Source organism: Anopheles moucheti, chromosome 3 (assembly GCF_943734755.1).
Source record: "Anopheles moucheti chromosome 3, idAnoMoucSN_F20_07, whole genome shotgun sequence".
NCBI classification, from domain to species: Eukaryota; Metazoa; Arthropoda; class Insecta; order Diptera; family Culicidae; genus Anopheles; species Anopheles moucheti.
Window position 1 is genome coordinate 8909289 of NC_069141.1, and position 16232 is coordinate 8925520.

At 46.3% G+C, this 16232-nt stretch overlaps 1 protein-coding gene across 1 annotated transcript; it reads left to right on the forward strand.

The window, feature by feature from the left end:
* The first annotated feature begins 707 nt into the window (after positions 1 to 707).
* On the forward strand, positions 708 to 11631 carry LOC128301129 (uncharacterized). Its single transcript, XM_053037459.1, has 10 exons — positions 708 to 1091; positions 2251 to 2389; positions 3003 to 3244; positions 3313 to 3467; positions 3605 to 3775; positions 3871 to 4304; positions 4366 to 4508; positions 4582 to 4685; positions 4762 to 8084; positions 8167 to 11631. Exons 1-10 carry the CDS (start codon positions 939 to 941, stop codon positions 9534 to 9536), a joined length of 6234 nt encoding a protein of 2077 aa, XP_052893419.1. The 5' UTR covers positions 708 to 938; the 3' UTR covers positions 9537 to 11631.
* The last annotated feature ends 4601 nt before the right edge of the window (positions 11632 to 16232 follow it).

Genomic DNA, 16232 nt, shown 5'->3' on the forward strand with positions numbered 1-16232 from the left:
GCAGTTTTGTGGTAGCGTGGTGTGAATCCAGAAAATATATTCCCACCCGTACGCGAGTGTGTGTAAGCGAGCGCTTCCTGCCCTACGAAATTGCGCGCGCTGGCGCACGAACACACACGCACACCCAGCCTTCCGACCCGTCCGTGTCATTTCCTCCTTGTTTGTCGGTCCCTTTTTTCGGCAGGGAATCACTCTTCCTTCGGCTGTCAGCAATAGCGCTTCTGGGTGAGGCGTGTGTGTGTGTGTTTGTGAGGAAAGGGAGTAGAAGCAAAAAGCTAGAAAGAGCGCGCAAACGTGTGGTCGACAGCAACAGCAAGCGCCGAGCGAAGACGGCGGGATTGTGCGCGCATTCATGAGGAGCAGAAGACGGAAAAGGAATCAAAGCGAACCAGCAAATTGAGCGCGGATCGGTTCTAGGCGTGTATGTGCATGCGTGTGTGTCTGGCTTAAAGGGAACGACGCCGCCGTGAGTATCGGAGGCATCAGCAGAAAGCGTGCGAAAAGGAGTAACCACATCGCGAGCGTACGTGCGAACGAGAGCCACTGCTGAGCAGAAGAGGAATCCTAGAACGAAGCAATCAAGCGGTGTATACACGACATCAACTAGAAGACCAAGCCTGTGCAACGTGCTGAAAAGGGGTAGATAACAGCGAGAGCGAGATGAGAAACCCACCAAATGAGTAAATAAGGAGCAAGTAAAAAAAACAGGGCAAAACGCACGGAAAATAACAACTCATCTCGAACACAGCGCTAGTAGGATACAGCCGCATCAGAAGCAGCCGCAGAATAGGACAGGGTGGCGAAACTAGCAGAAGAACGAACGAATGGTGTAGCAACCGGGTGGCGGGATCCCCAGCGAACTGCACGAAAGTCGCACAACAAAACGGCCACCACCGCCACGATTATCGTCCACCGGGCACGTCCAACACGCTGTCAAGATGTCGAAGCTTTCGTTTCGGGCAAGGGCTCTCGATCCGTCGAAACCCATGCCGATCTATCTGGCGGAGGAGCTGCCGGATCTGCCCGAGTACTCCGCGATCAACCGTGCGGTCCCGCAGATGCCGAGCGGCATGGAGAAGGAAGAAGAATCGGTAAGATCTGCCGAGTGGCTACAGGAGGACGGTCTTTTGGTTGGGGAGACCACGTCCGATGCCCTCCGTTTTTCTGCTGCTGTGTGATTTTTGTTTTATTGGTTCCTCTTTTTATGGGATCGTCGGCTATAGAATATCTGTTTCGCTATTTTCATCCCGTTTTGATGCTGCTTTAATGCAAAGATTTGAAATCGAATTATGACATTTGCATATATTTGGATTGCAAATATTTTTTATCGCTTAAAATAAAATAGCCAACTAAACTGGATATCCCAACCTCTCGTGTAAATGGATCTAAACATTGCACTGCGGGAAATAGTTGTGCTAATAGCAAAACAATAACAAACAACGCTCATCGATCATTGCACCGGTGCCATTTGAGTATGGTTGGTGTGGGAAAGAGAGATAGAGAGAAACATTATTGTCATGTGCGAGAGCAGAAACACACGCGTGCGAGAAATGTTTTTGTGTTATCTCGAAACAACAACAAAATCGCACATTTTGTAAGTTCCGCGAAGTTTATAGTTTGTTGATTTTGTGTGGCTAATGGTGCATTTGTTTTACGGAATTATTTTTTGTACATAAAAAGACACAAAGACACTCTGCCAGTACAAAAGGTCAGTGTGGCGTGAAACTCCGAATGACTTATTTAAATACCAATCGAAGTGTGCGCTGCTTTTGTTGCTTTGACTCTGTGAAACACACTGTTGTTGTAAAGAATGCTGGTAAACACCATGGTTTCCGCTACAGCAGTGGTGCTAGTGTGTGAGGGGGTGACCACGCGGTTTCGATTTGTTTATGTTCCCCAATGGTGTAATCCGAAGCTCCATTAGCTATTTCATTGTTGAGCTGCAGCTTGAACGAATAGCCAGCCCCCCTCAGGATGGTGTTTATTCAAGCTATAGAGAGTTTCAAGGCAAAATAATGCTAGACGAATGCAAGATTTAATATATAAATGATCCATTAGTAGCTGTCTCTAATAGTTATCTATTCAAAACCAATAATTGGTGCTAAGTGGAACCATTAAATTATGTAAAACCCTCGCCATTATAACCGACTTACGGTGCGATTTAAATGTTACGTCAATATCAATGTTTATCCCACGAATGCTAATGATTTGTTTTCTCTTCTTTACTCTATTTACTCTTTGCGACTTCAGGAGCATCATCTGCAGCGGGCAATATGCACCGGACTCATCATTCCCACCCCGGAAGTGTACGACTCGACGGATTCCGAGTTCTACGACAAATACTACCCGCCCGACTACAAACTGCCCAAGCAGTTAATCCACATGCAGCGTAAGTAGTGGCAGCTGACTTGCAGCTAATCTGCCTACAGCAATACCTTCCGGATTATCTGGTCATTCGTGGATCGCATAAACACAAGCGAGATCGATAAGTTCTCAAGCTCGATTGACGTTGGAATGTAAACAAGTGAATGGAATAGGAGAAGCTCATGATCGAGGTCTCGATACAATTGCCTTACTAGCTAATCTCGTATATAATTTATAAAACCCTATAGCTTTTCTGTATCTCTAAATCTGTATCTGAGTCTGTAGATTGATAGGTGTGCTAAGAAGAATCCAATTTATTTTAAATAATTTAACAGAGCTTCATACTTTTACTAGATTTTATATATCAGGAATTTAACACGTCTATATCATAAAAGGAACGAGATGAATTTTCTTTTTTCGATGCTTGTCACTAACTTGTTTTTCGTAAAAATAGATGCAAACATCTGAAAACTGAAATCATTTCCTATGTTTTATATTCTGTTCGTGCTTTAGCGGCAGAAATAGTTTTGCGTGCAGTCTGAGTCATGAACATAACGGTGGATCTCTTTGTCTGAATTCGTTGAATTTGTCCGTATAGATGATCTTTAAATTTTTGTACAATTTTTACTCAATTTCAGCACTCAATCTCGAGCAGGACATACCGGATTACGATATGGACAGTGCGGACGAAGTATGGGTTACGTCACATGAGAAGAAGCTCGATCTCGATCCGCTGAAGTTTGAAATCATGATGGATCGGTTGGAGAAAAGTTCCGGCCAGACGGTGGTCACACTACAAGATGCCAAAGCCCTATTGAAGCAGGACGATGAAGTGAGCATAGCTGTGTACGATTACTGGCTAAACAAGCGGTTAAAAATGGTAAGCAAATGAACGTTCGTATTATAATCAGGTTTGCCTAACTTTGCTGTTCTTCTATCTCTCCCCAGCAACATCCCTTGATACTGTACGTGAAGACGGAAAATCGAGGCAACATGACACCGAACAATCCCTATCTAGCATTCCGGCGGCGCACGGAAAAGATGCAAACGAGGAAAAATCGCAAAAACGATGAGTCGTCGTATGAGAAAATGCTGAAGCTAAGGTACAGACCCTCGCTCCTACACGCAGTGCTACAAGCGAACGGCAGTGGGGGACAAACGGTGGACGTATACCCCCCACACATTTAGTAGAATGGCATTCATACGGGACCATATTGGTCCGCTTGTTGTTGCATTTTAGGCGGGATCTGTCGCGCGCGGTGACGCTGCTGGATATGATCAAGCGACGGGAAAAGCTAAAACGGGAGCAGTTGCACCTGAGCATCGAAATCTACGAGAAGCGCTACCAAGCGCAGGATTTCCATGGTCATCTCCTGTCCGAATTTACGTCCAATGCGACACGTGTCACGAGGTATGGAGCGTACCGAATCTGGCTCGTGACGCTCCATGGAGTTGTTGGAGGGTTACTAATTTCTTATCTTTATACCGCCGTCTCTTTTCCTACAGACCTGCCTTTGCACCCATCTACACCAACCAGTACGCACCGTTGGCTGGTGGGCAGGGTGTCAATGCGGTGGGCAATGCTGTTGCCGGTTCGTATTTGAACAGTGGAGGCTCCTCGTCCCAGTACGAAGGTCACGGTACGGGTGGCAGCAGTGGCACCAATAAACGTGATAATGAGAGTCTCAGCAGTCGAAAGGAGAAGCGGCAGTATAAGAAGCGGAAGCTAAAAATGCAGAAAGACCGTGGCTTATCGAGCGGTGGGAGCAGTGGTGTCGGAACGGCTGGTGGTCGAGGAGATGTTGCAGGTGGCATGAATAGTGCGGGTGGTTCCACGATGCATCATCACCACCATCAACAGCAGCACTACCACGGAACGATGCTAGGTGGCATTGGAGGACGTGGTGTTGATGGCACTGTAGTGGGCGGACATGGATCAGGTAAACAAACACGAATAAGTATTGAGTTATAGATTCTTACGATTCACTTACATGGTTACAGACCATCATCATCATCATCTGCACGGGTCGGGTGATCATGCAGTTTCGTCCGATGATGAGGAACTTTCCAATCTACAAGGTTCCTCGGCAGAAGAAGAGTACGCTTATGCATTCCGAAGGAGTAAACACAGCCAATATCACAGGGTAAGGAGTATGATTTACAGCTTATTGTGATAACTCAAGATTAATATTCCTACTGCTCTTACGTCGCTTACAGCCGCGCGCGGATGGTTACGGTAATTGGCCGTGGACGTCCCGGGAGGAAAACGGTTCGGCAGATCCACGATATCGGTTTACCCTTACTTCTTTACGATATCCAAGGTAATGATGCGTTTTATATGTCTGGCTTTAAAGAAGGATTTTTAATCTCTCTCTATTTGTTTTCTTTCATTTGCAGACCTCGATGTATAGGGTTTGCGCGACGGCGTTTGGGCCGCGGTGGGCGTGTCATTATTGATCGAATAGCAACCGATTTCGATGATTTGTGGTCACGGTTAGACTACACGATCGTCGAAAGCGAAACGATCGCATCGCTGAACACTGCCGAGCCAACAAAGTCCCGGGACGAACAGAGAGCGGACGAAAACAATGAACCGATCGTGATCCCAACTCGTAGGCGGCAAATCGAGCGTACGGTTAGCGTTAGCAGCAACTGCAGCAATACCAGCAGTAGTGCCGGTGTGGTTGTATCGTTGAAACCTCCTCGATTACCTGCGATCTTCAACCATCAACATCAGAACCCGCCATTGGTCAATGGTTCCAATGAGTTGTCCTCGGCTGCGAACGGTGCAAATACCGTCGCACGAAGGAAACTGATTCTCAAGCAGGAGCAAGCTCCCGTGCTGAGTGACTACGATTCGGACGGTGGTGAGATCCAGTTTTTGGCCAGCATTGGGCTGATGAATAAGGCTGAAAAGGAAGCGGAGGCTTCATTTGCCAATACCAAGCGCCGGCTTCGGTTTGACAGTGAGGATAAGGATGAAAATCGTCCAGCGACGGCATTGGAAGGGGATAGTAGTGAAGTGTCCAAGGATGGTGGTGTGTTGGGCGATGAAAGGACATTGCGAAATGTTCAAAACTCAGATTTAATTGTGATAAAAAGTGAAGACAGCACTGAGCTGGTGGTGTCGACGGGTAGTGATGGTTCGGCAGTCGTGAAGCAAGAACCGGAAGCGTTGGAGGATTACCAAAAGGTGGGCGGTGGTAGTGGAGTTCCGATGGGAGAGGATTTCGAGCAGTTGATAGACAGTGTAAATAGTCACAATCACGTACGGAATCGTTTTAACGTTACAACGGCGGGCGTCGGAAGCAGCAATAGTATTAACTCTTCGTCGAACCATGGAGTGGTCGGTGAGCTGCAGAACCTGCAGCACGCCCAAAGCCGCCAACAACTGCTCGGTTCGTCCAGAAAGCGTCAGGGACCGGAAGACTCTCCTTCGCGATTACACGATGCAACTCGGGAAGATATCAATGCGGTATATAAGGATTTACTGAACGATATCCAATCGAACTGGTTACACTTTCGTCCGAAGACTCCGGAACCGTGCCAGGATGATCTGCTAACGCTGGATGGCGATCTGGAACACAGTTTCGGTTTGACCGATCGGAAGCGTATCACACTGGAACTGCAGGCGCTTGACGAACAGCTGCCAGCGACGTTATTCGCTCCGAGCAAAGGCACGACGGTGTCTTCACAGTTCCGTACCACACCGTACGATCTGGATAACCTTATCGAACCGCATCCTTTGTCGCTCGAGGAGGGAAATAGCTACGTAAGTGCGATGGCGAAAGGAGCCGCGATCACCGCATCAGCATCAACATCGGCCGTTGAAGTTAAGCTGGAGACGTCCGGTTCGTCTAGTGCGGAGAATAATCTTAGCGTACCATCAGAGCTGAATCTAAGCTTGAACGAATCGAGCGAAGATAACGAAAAGATGTTGGACAATATTCTGCAGGAGTGTGCGATAGACGACCCAAAACAGTTGCACCAAACGAGTAACTTCTGGAACGGTATTCTGGACGATGGCGTGCTGAATAATCTCGAGGCTGGCAGTAGCGAGAGAAGCACGCAGGAAGATGAACCGATGGTGGAGGAACAGGAGTCGGGCGAATCGAACCTGTTCGCTTCCAGTTCCGCTAAGATTGGATATCATTCGGAGTTGGTCGGGTATGGGCGACCCTCGGGAGCCGCCGATCGTCGCACGAGCAAGAGCAAACGGCGAAAGATGCTGAAACGTTGCAGCTATTTGGTCGGCAGTAGCTTCTTCTCGGTGAAAAGTTTACCCAAAGAAGAAATATTTCAGCCATTGCTGGATGCAAATGGTCAACCGATATTTCTTAGCGATAGCGATGCGGATGCTGCGATTGATGGTGTAATGGAGCAAAATGAACTTCGCGATGGTGAGGATACGATGCAAAGCGACTTACAGTCCACTGCCGTTGGCGTGGAGGCGATGGAGATTAAAATGGAAGAAGAAACATTGGTGGCAGCGGCAAACGAACTTCCGGAGGGTATTTCAACCGTCCCGGTGGTAAGCGGTATAGCGGCAGGCGAGCACGTGATCAAGATTGAACCACCGGACGAACTGGTACCTCCAGCTGACGGAGGAGCTGGTTGTGATGCGACGCTATTGGGCAGCACTCCAACCACGGTTCAATTTCTACCTCACAACAGTACGATGGCTGCACCGGCCGCAACCACCATCAAGCTGGAACCGTTCAATCACATCAGCCAAATAACGGCCCGAAGTTCGACTCCGGATGGGGCACGCGTTGTACCGACCGGTTCAACGACACTGATCCCGGCAACGATCGTTGTATCGCAACCATCGTCGACGGGCAGTTCGTCGATGTTTTCGGCCACCTCCGGGACGGTTCCGGCCGTCGTATCCGTTGCACTTCAGCAGGGTAGCTTACACCAGCTGGTGCACACTTCGTCCGCCCCTTCGATGGGTGCCGGTACGACAATGTTGGTAATGCAATCCATTCCAGCGAACAACAGCGGTTCGTTACAATCGTCACCGTCCGTGTCGTCGGTCGCAGGTACGCCGACCTCATTCCTACTGACTACTTCCACCGGTAACGCAATCAGTGGCAGTAACGCCATGGGAACAGCGTCATCGATCGCAGGTTCGATCCTAGTGCAATCGTCGGCCTCGTCTTCACTGTCCAACGCTGTCCAATCGTCTTCGGCGTCAACCGCTTCGCTGCTGGCCGGTTCTACACCGATCGTTGTTACGGTACCACCGGCTAGCAGTAGCGGTATGTCAGTCACTGGAGGCACACAGCCGATGAATGTGGTAATGCCAACCAGTGGTACCAACACGGTCGTATCGATTGCATCTCCGATCGTTGTATCTTCGTCCTCGGCAGCAACATTGGCCCAATCGATCGTGCATGCACAGTCACAGTCGTCTCAGTCATCGGTGATCGGTAATAATGTAGCCGCCGGTAGTAATAGTTCCACTTCCAGCGTAAACACAGCAACGACTGCTCTGAACAGTTACATTGTGCAACACAACTCGACACCGATCATGCTTTCGCATCAGCAAATGCAACAGCTAGCGAACAGTGGTGGTGGTAATATCGTAACCGTCGGCGGACAGCAGGTTGTCACGACGAAGCAGCATCACGGCGAAACGTACGTACTCACACAAACGCCGCTGAAGAAACAAATCAACGGACCGTCCGATGGTAACAAAAATGCCACCACTTCTGCTGGTAAGAAATGGTTTTGTTTAAGCCAACCTGAGAACATAAAGTTTGCGTATAAACTTTAACGTTTGTTTGTCTTTTATTTTAGTGAATGCGCAAAACATCAACAACCAGAAGTTCCACGCCCTATTGAGCCAAAAGTTGGGCAGTAAATCTTCCGATCTGAACAAAAAGCAGCTGGAAATGATACGCAAAGCGCTTGGTTCCACACAGAAGATGATCGTTAAATCGACCAACCACACGCAGCAACTGCATGGTGGTGCTGCTAGTGGAAGCGCTGGACTTGCGGGACATCATCAGCAATCAGCAGCCCAGCAACAGCAGCAGCAACAGTACAACGTTATTCACCAGAACTCGTTGAACACTCCGATCACGATCGTTTCCGCTCAAAGTCCTGGTCAGCCGACACAGAACAAGATCATTCTAACCTCTTCGCCACACCTGCTGCAACAGGCAACTGCAGTCGGTGGCGCCACAGCAGGACAGCTGATAGCTGCGGGTCATGGCAAGATTCAGCTCACCACAGTCCAGCAAAGCCAACAACAGCAACAAACAGGCCAAGTGGCTACCGGTACGACCCGGGGACAGATAGTGACGCTGGATCCAACGGGCCAGCAAGGGGCGGGAACAGTGGCCGGTGTGCAGCAGCAACTGAAGCTCGAGAAGAACAGCATACTGTACAACATCAAGAACAGTCGCGGGCAGTTTCTTCACCTCAACCCGAAGGTGGTCAACATTATTCAACCGGTACAGCAGCAAAAGATCGTAAACAGCTTGACGATTCAGCAGCAGCAACAACAGCAACAGCAGCAACAACAGCTTTTACACAATCAGGCAGGTCACGGTGGGACGACTACAACCATCCTGAGCAAAGGCCAAACGGTTCAACGTATACCGACGGTTAGCATTCGCACTCAGCAACAGGCACAACAGCAGCAGCAACAGCAGCAACAACAACAGACAAACCTCGTCGATATGGTCGTGGTGAACAATGCAAGTAATATCAAGTTTATACAAGCCGCAGCTTCGGCAGCGGCTGCTGCTGCTGCTGCAGGTGGTGGTGGCAGCGTGGTAAACAACACCGCCGGAGGAACGTTGGCAACGAGTCGCGTAAATTCCGTCACAACGTCGTCGGTCGGTGGCTCCGCGCTGAATGCTTCCTCGGACGGTGGCACTAGCAGCAGCGGTGGTACGAATTGCCTACAGGTGGTCGCCACATCAGCCGCAAATGTGAACAGCGTCGGCGCGGGAGCGTTAACGAACAGCAGCAGCTCGGGTGTAGTTGCTTCGGTTGCATCTCCGGTGGCGACGGTAACCGCTGGAACGGTGGTCGGTGGTAGCACAACGGTCGTTGGTAATGCCGGTATTGCGGCCAACAGTAGCAATGGTGGTGGCGTAACCGGAAACGCCAGCGGTAACACTAATCCTTCAGCCAGTATAAACATTACCAATAGGTGAGAATCGAAGATCCAGCTCAGTAGGTAACTGTTACTGTATTTTAACTTATTGCTAATTAATGTTAACGTGTAGGGGACAATGGTAGGGAACATACAGAGCAGTAGGCAAACTAGCAAACGCTTTCGGTACGAAGCGCACCCGAGTTTTATGCATAAATATGGAAAAGCAGAAGCGTCAGATTGCATGTTGAAATGAACCTGAAAGACACTTATTAACGAGAACGCGCGCGAAAGAGAAAAGGAATTTGTTTTTTTCTTTCTTTCGAGTGTGCGAAAATGTGCGCGACATCCACATTCATGATGTGTCCACATCGGTCAACCTGAGCAGGTACAGTTTCCAGCTGTGGATGTGAGCAAGTCTTAAGATGCACAATCGTATGACGATTTCATTTTTTTGCTTTCATTAACTTATGTATCGCGCTGGTTTTAGTTTGAGTATTCATTTTTGAACTTTTCGTTGAATGAGACGCACAGTCTCTTGAAGGCAATTGTAACATAATATGGCATAGATCATAAGTAACTTATGCTGAAACAATTCAAGCTTAACGTTCTACGCAAGAAAACACACAAAAAAAAACAAACGTAGCGAATGACTCAACACAATCGAACTCAACTTTAAGTCCAGACGCGCTTCGTTTCTGCACACATAATAATATATTTGCAACATCTGTGATTTTGATTCAATTATTGCAAATATAATGTATGCGAGACGCGCGCAGGCAACCAAAACCGTTTAATTTTAACACTTTCGTTTGGTTGCTTCCAGCACCAGACTCCATTCGTAATTTAAAGGAATTTGCAAATTAATTAAAACAAAATTCATCTTCAAAGGTATCGGAATATTGCTACAGGTTGACCGATGTAAGATTCTATAAAGCTTTACAATAAAACATGCGAGTTAGGTTAAGCAGAAGAACGATTGACTTCAACAGGTGGGGTAATGCAAGCTAGGGAAGAGATAAGCATCGTTGTCCACTATTGTCGTGGTACATGAGCATGCGCTTAGTTTCTATTCTTTTAATTTTCTAAAAGAATAATGCTATGAAGGAGCAACATCGGTATCGCAACGAGAAACCGGCACGGGCGCAGGGTGTTCATTATTATTTGCACTATATATAGTTTTGCAGCTCAAAATTGTACATGCTAAAATCTTTCCTCATCGAACATACATTCTACACGGGAATAGTATTGCGGCTAAGCGGTGTTGTGGATGATCATGGATATCATAATTAGAAGAACATGACAGACACACGGAAGAACCGAATCGAGCCCTCAATCGTACTATGTCCATATAGAGGGGAAAGTTGCGTTCGGCGAACTGAAACTGTTGCGTGCCGGTTTTTTGTTGGTAAGAGGTCTGTAAGAAACTAAGTACTGTAAATAATGTGTAGCTTTAACATAAAAATAAATAATTAGCTCTTGTAAGACCGTTGTACCGTAGTCGGGTGTTGATAAACATAAACAACACACAAACCCACACACACACACAAGTAGGGGAGAAAGGTGACATTCTTTGTTGAATGCAATAAAAAAGCAGCAAATTCTACAACTAAATACACTCAACAAAACGAAATAAAGCAAAAGAAACAGAAAAGAAGCAAACAAACACAGAAGCAATTCCAATGAGGGAGATTAGGGAGAAAAAAAGAAAAAAAAACACAGGAACAAATATGGGACAATGATTATAGAACAGATAAAGGAAGCAATGAAACGGAAAGTGTACTGCGAAAAAAAATAATACAAGAAATGAAAAACAGAAGAGTAAACAAAAACACACACGAACCAAAGTTCTATGTTGGAAAGGCATATATAACTATCAACTCTCGTACAGATGCGCGAAATCTTTTCCCTTTTCGCCCCTCTTGAAGCAGTCGTTTTAGAAGCATGACTGAAGTTGTGGCGTGTAGTTGTTGCCGGAATTTTTGGTTGCCACCAATGACGCAGGTTTGAGGATTAGAGACCCCATTTCCGCATCATATAGTGATGACAGTTTTCAGTGTTTTTTTTGTTTGTTTGTTTATCACACAATGTTCTGACGCGTCAATTTCCCCGTTTTTCATTCCATTCCCTGCTTAACACTGTTCAATGCAGATCTCTCCTCAATCAAAAGTATTGTGTTCCTGTGGAGTTCGCTGTCAGTTTTAAGTTTCTCCTCACTCTTCTCTTGTAGTTTAGTGTATTGCTTTAGTTTGGTGTTGTGTACATGTGTCCTACCAGCTTGTCTCTTTCTCTCTCCTTCTCTTTCCCTCTCTCTGTCCATTGTTTTTTTTCCTTTCGTATTTACTGTGTCTGTGATCGTGATGTCGTGTTTCCTTTTCGATTTTTTTGTTGTTCTGAGAGTTGTATAAAAAAAAAAACAAAACAAAAAACCACACACTATAGGTAGTATTAGGAGATTTTACGGAGATATCGTGCGCTACTGGTAATAAAAGTCTCGTTATAGTAAAGTAATAAATATTATGGTAGTAAATTTATGAAAACCTAGTATCGAATATAGATTACATGACTGGCATCATAACAGGAGCAGAATGTACACACGTAAAACTACACACCCACACACACACACACTTCAACATTCACTTAAAACGCTTACGAAACGATTAGGACTTAACATTTCTACCTACGAACAGTGCAGCGGGTAATCGTATGCAACAGAGCCGCGCGGTCACGGCAGCTATATCGGCCCCCTTTGGTATAAAGTGTTAGGTTAGGTAGCGACAAATACTTAACTTCCCGCCCCCTCTCCCCCCGCGCCAAGGGCACGTTCTCACTTTCTCATGCAATTGTATGCATACTAATGTTACGGTGCAAGTGGTTGGCGAAATCAGAGCCAAATAAATGCCACGATCGAAATCGCGAATCCATGTGCGCAAACGTAAAGACATCCGGTTCCGTTCTAGTGCTACATTCACAGATGTGCGATACCCAGTAGTACGGTTACTACCAATGATCTACTATTATTATCATCAATAATACTCTTACTATTACTACTAGCTGCAGACACACGTACGAACACACACATCTACTTACTACTACTACTACTACTACTACTTCGGCTAGTTCCACTTTCTGTCAAATCAGAAGGGAATGTTTTGTATCCATAGTACATACTTACTAAGGTGAACAAACGTGACTATCTTGCAGGGGTTGAAGAATTAATCTTTGAAAAATCACCTAATACCGGTCAACGAATAATACCACATGTGTACAATCGTGGGGCAGCGTTAAAAGATACACAGAGAGAAACAAAGCATAAGAAAAAAAAACAATTGTTTTAAATTGTTTTTCCCCCTGTAAGACGATGTACTGGTATTCGGTGTACTAAGTAATTAGAGGAAAATCAATCAATATTACTTACAAAAACTAAAACAATACCGAGAGTAATGTCACACTCTCACGCAGATTAACATTAACCGGATAAGAAAAGGAACGCGATCCAAAAAATGCCAAAAATCGCATCTGCAAAAGTCATTGTTGTGCGCATTTGCCTCCAATTTTGGTAAAGCACGGATTGTTGTCCAACCGTCTAGCTAGCGCTTATTATCTGTCCGCATTATTAGATAATGTGAATGCGCTTTTCTTCGGAAACTTCAAAAATTCCACCGAGAAAATCTACTTTTTTTGTTGTTTGTTGAGCAGCTAGACGAAATATTGGTGTTTTGATAACTATTACTCAACTTTCTCACGTGAACGTGGTGAAGGTGATTTGTCTATCGTTTTGTTTTTCGAATGCCAACAGTTACCGGAAAGTGCAGCGTGTCGAAGATATGAGTATGTGTCCAGGTTTGGACTGTTTTTGGTCTATCTTCAAGCAATTCCCTCCTCTTCATTTCTGAAGTGTAGTACGCGGCTCCTTCTTCGTGTGCATTTGGTGGGGAGTGGGACCCTTACGCCCCGAGTAAGATAAGAAAGTAGCCAGTGTGTACGCATAAGACAAAACAAACCATTACGGTAAGGAACACAGAGTAAGACGGTTGGTAGTAATGTTTTGGTCAAAAACGGTACCAGTACAGTAATGTAAAAATGAAACACACAACAGGACACACACATTTACGCACGTAACATGTTAAATAACATCAATTCGATGGCAATTAAAGATCCAGTAAAAGAAAAGCTAGAACATATTAAAACAATTGCAGTAAAGAAATGAGAACAAAATAAAAAGAGAGAGAGATAGAGAAAAAAACACTTAACGTTGTAACAAACACATAGAATGGACATAATGTACTAACGAGCGCAGTGCAATTGCAACGAAATGCAAAACAAAACAAGAAAACAACTAACTCTTTGCTACACTTTGCAACAATTGATTAAAAGTAATAGCAATGATCACTAAAAAAACAGTCGATACAAAGGACAAGGACATGTGCAACACAACGCAACAGCGTAGCACAGTGAGACGCAAGAGTGGAGTGAGATTTAAAAAAAGAAAAACAAAAACACGGGTTCCCTCAAAAGAAAACAGTAAAAAAATGAAGAAAGAACAAAAAAGCAACCAATTCTTTGGAAAAAAAATATATGTGTGTGTGTACGGTAATGTAAAAGCAAGTAAATCTTAATGACTACAGTGAGAGCACGAACTTGAGGCGTAGTGAGAAGATAAGTTAAGAAGGAAGCAGAGAAATACATACACTACAGAACAATAGTATTGCCCCCGCGGGGGAAGGGGCGGAGGGAGTTGGGGCGATTCGCCGGAGCAACCAAACCCCTCGTTACATCAGATCACTCAACCACAAGTATTATCCTTATGATGAGCAAAACCAATAAATAAACGAAAGAGAAAAACATTACAAAAAAAAAACTTAAAAATGACAACAAAAAACATGGAAATAGTATCCTTTTTTTATGGTGCGCAATTGTGGAAGAAAACGCGTAGATGGTTTTTAGTAATTTCGAGTTAAACTGTTAAAGTTGGAACTATTTCTAGACTCTTTTCGAATTCTGTGTTTTTCTGTGAATTCTTGCCGATAAGCATCTATTTTGAAGAACTGCCACAAAAGTGGAAAAAAATCCACATCTTCAATTATACATACCTTCCGAGTTCAAGTGGAAACATTAAAACTTCTTCTGGACTCTTTTCACGTTGATTTGAACTTTGGTGAACTAGATTCGTGGTTCTGTTAACGTCGTCGATATTTTACAATAATTAAATAGCCTCTGGTCAAGTTTTGTGCAACACAACACAACTATTGAAGACGTTAAACAAGAAGATTGAAGAAGAATCGGTAAGAATAGCTGTGAATGCACGTAGTTCCCATGCTAATTAAACGTTTATTTTCTATTTTAGGGCCCAACTGTGATGGGATGATGTCGATCGTTCAACATCGCTTTGTGTACGTTCCGACTGACTCCGATGAATCAACGCTGTGTACGACCAATGGACAAAAAAAACGATATCTTATCCAGCCGCGTACTACATCGGCGGCGGCGGACTCTCCTATCCTCACTTTCATCTACCGGAACACAGGCTAACCGCGTTTACGTGGGGCGTAATCTTATCTGCGCACTCCCTACACAAACCTGCGGGGAACGCATCATAATGACCGTTGCGTGAAATCGAGATCGGAAACCATTATCAGATACCTGGTACAACACCGTCGTGTGCGTATTTACGGCGGTGTCGCCCGATCTAAGCCTCATCGACGTTACGAATGACAGTGTGGTTGTGCGCGTTGCCCAGAGATGGTGGATACGTTGGCTCGGAATGTGCTGCTGGATGCAGAACAGGCCGTCACGCTGTTCGAGGAGCTGACGCAGAGCGGCGCTGCGAATGGTGGACCGCGCGAAATCCTTTCCGGGGTGGTGCACAAGCTGTGCGAGGAGGAGCTCGGTCACGTCCTGGAGATAGTGCGGTTCCTGCGCCGCTACTACCAGTGCCGGACGGAGCACACGGAACAGCGTGTGCAGACGCTGCTGGTGGGAACAGAGGAGCTGCTGCGCTATCTAGACGCACTGGTACCATGCATACCGAAGACGGGCTGTACGCTGCTGGTGTACAGTCTGGTGGATGAGGTGTTTGCCAGTGGGGCCGACTTTCTCGACCTGGAAGAATCGCTCCAGCGGGTGGTGAACCTGAAGCATTCGCTCGAGTACGTGGTGCGCGATGTTGCGTCCGCTATCGCCCAGCCAATGTCCGATGACGATCGGCATAATCTCGCCGCGCTGTTTGACCAGATATCGAGCGAACTGTTGAAGCGCGTCGTGGACGAAGCGTACGCCGACTGCTCCGAAGGGTTGCCGCACGTGTGCGACTTTATGGAGCATTTGCCCTGCATCGACCATCAAATCATCGCCTGTCAGGTGCTGTACCGACGGATGAACATGGACACGGGTCGGCTGAGAGTCGGCGCAACCGTACTTGCCCACCGCATCCGGAAGGTGATGCGCTACACGGACTTTGTCCGTGCTAAGCACGTCGGTGAGATGCGCAAGCTGAAGCTAAAGCTACCGGAAGGGGTGTACGCCATCACCTGGGGCTACGTGAACATTGCCGGGGCGCAGTTCATGGCACCGAAGCCAAAGGCCGAGCGGATCGGCGAGCTGAAGTGCAAACCGGCCGTTTGGATCGAAACGTGCAGCAAGGCGGCCAAACACGAGTTCCAGACGGACGATCGGGGCAAGTGCTTCGCGATCAAGAACACGCACACCGGCCTGTTTCTCAGCGATGTGGAGGGTGCGTTCTGTTACGTCGAGACGA

What these genes read in the sequence shown, in the direction of transcription:
- LOC128301129 (XM_053037459.1), top strand. Translation starts at nt 939, where the DNA reads ATGTCGAAGCTTTCGTTTCGGGCAAGGGCTCTCGATCCGTCGAAACCC. An exon ending in AGTGGGCGGACATGGATCAG is followed by an intron (nt 4,305 to 4,365) that starts GTAAACAAACAC and finishes ACATGGTTACAG; the next exon opens with ACCATCATCATCATCATCTG. An exon ending in AACACAGCCAATATCACAGG is followed by an intron (nt 4,509 to 4,581) that starts GTAAGGAGTATG and finishes CGTCGCTTACAG; the next exon opens with CCGCGCGCGGATGGTTACGG.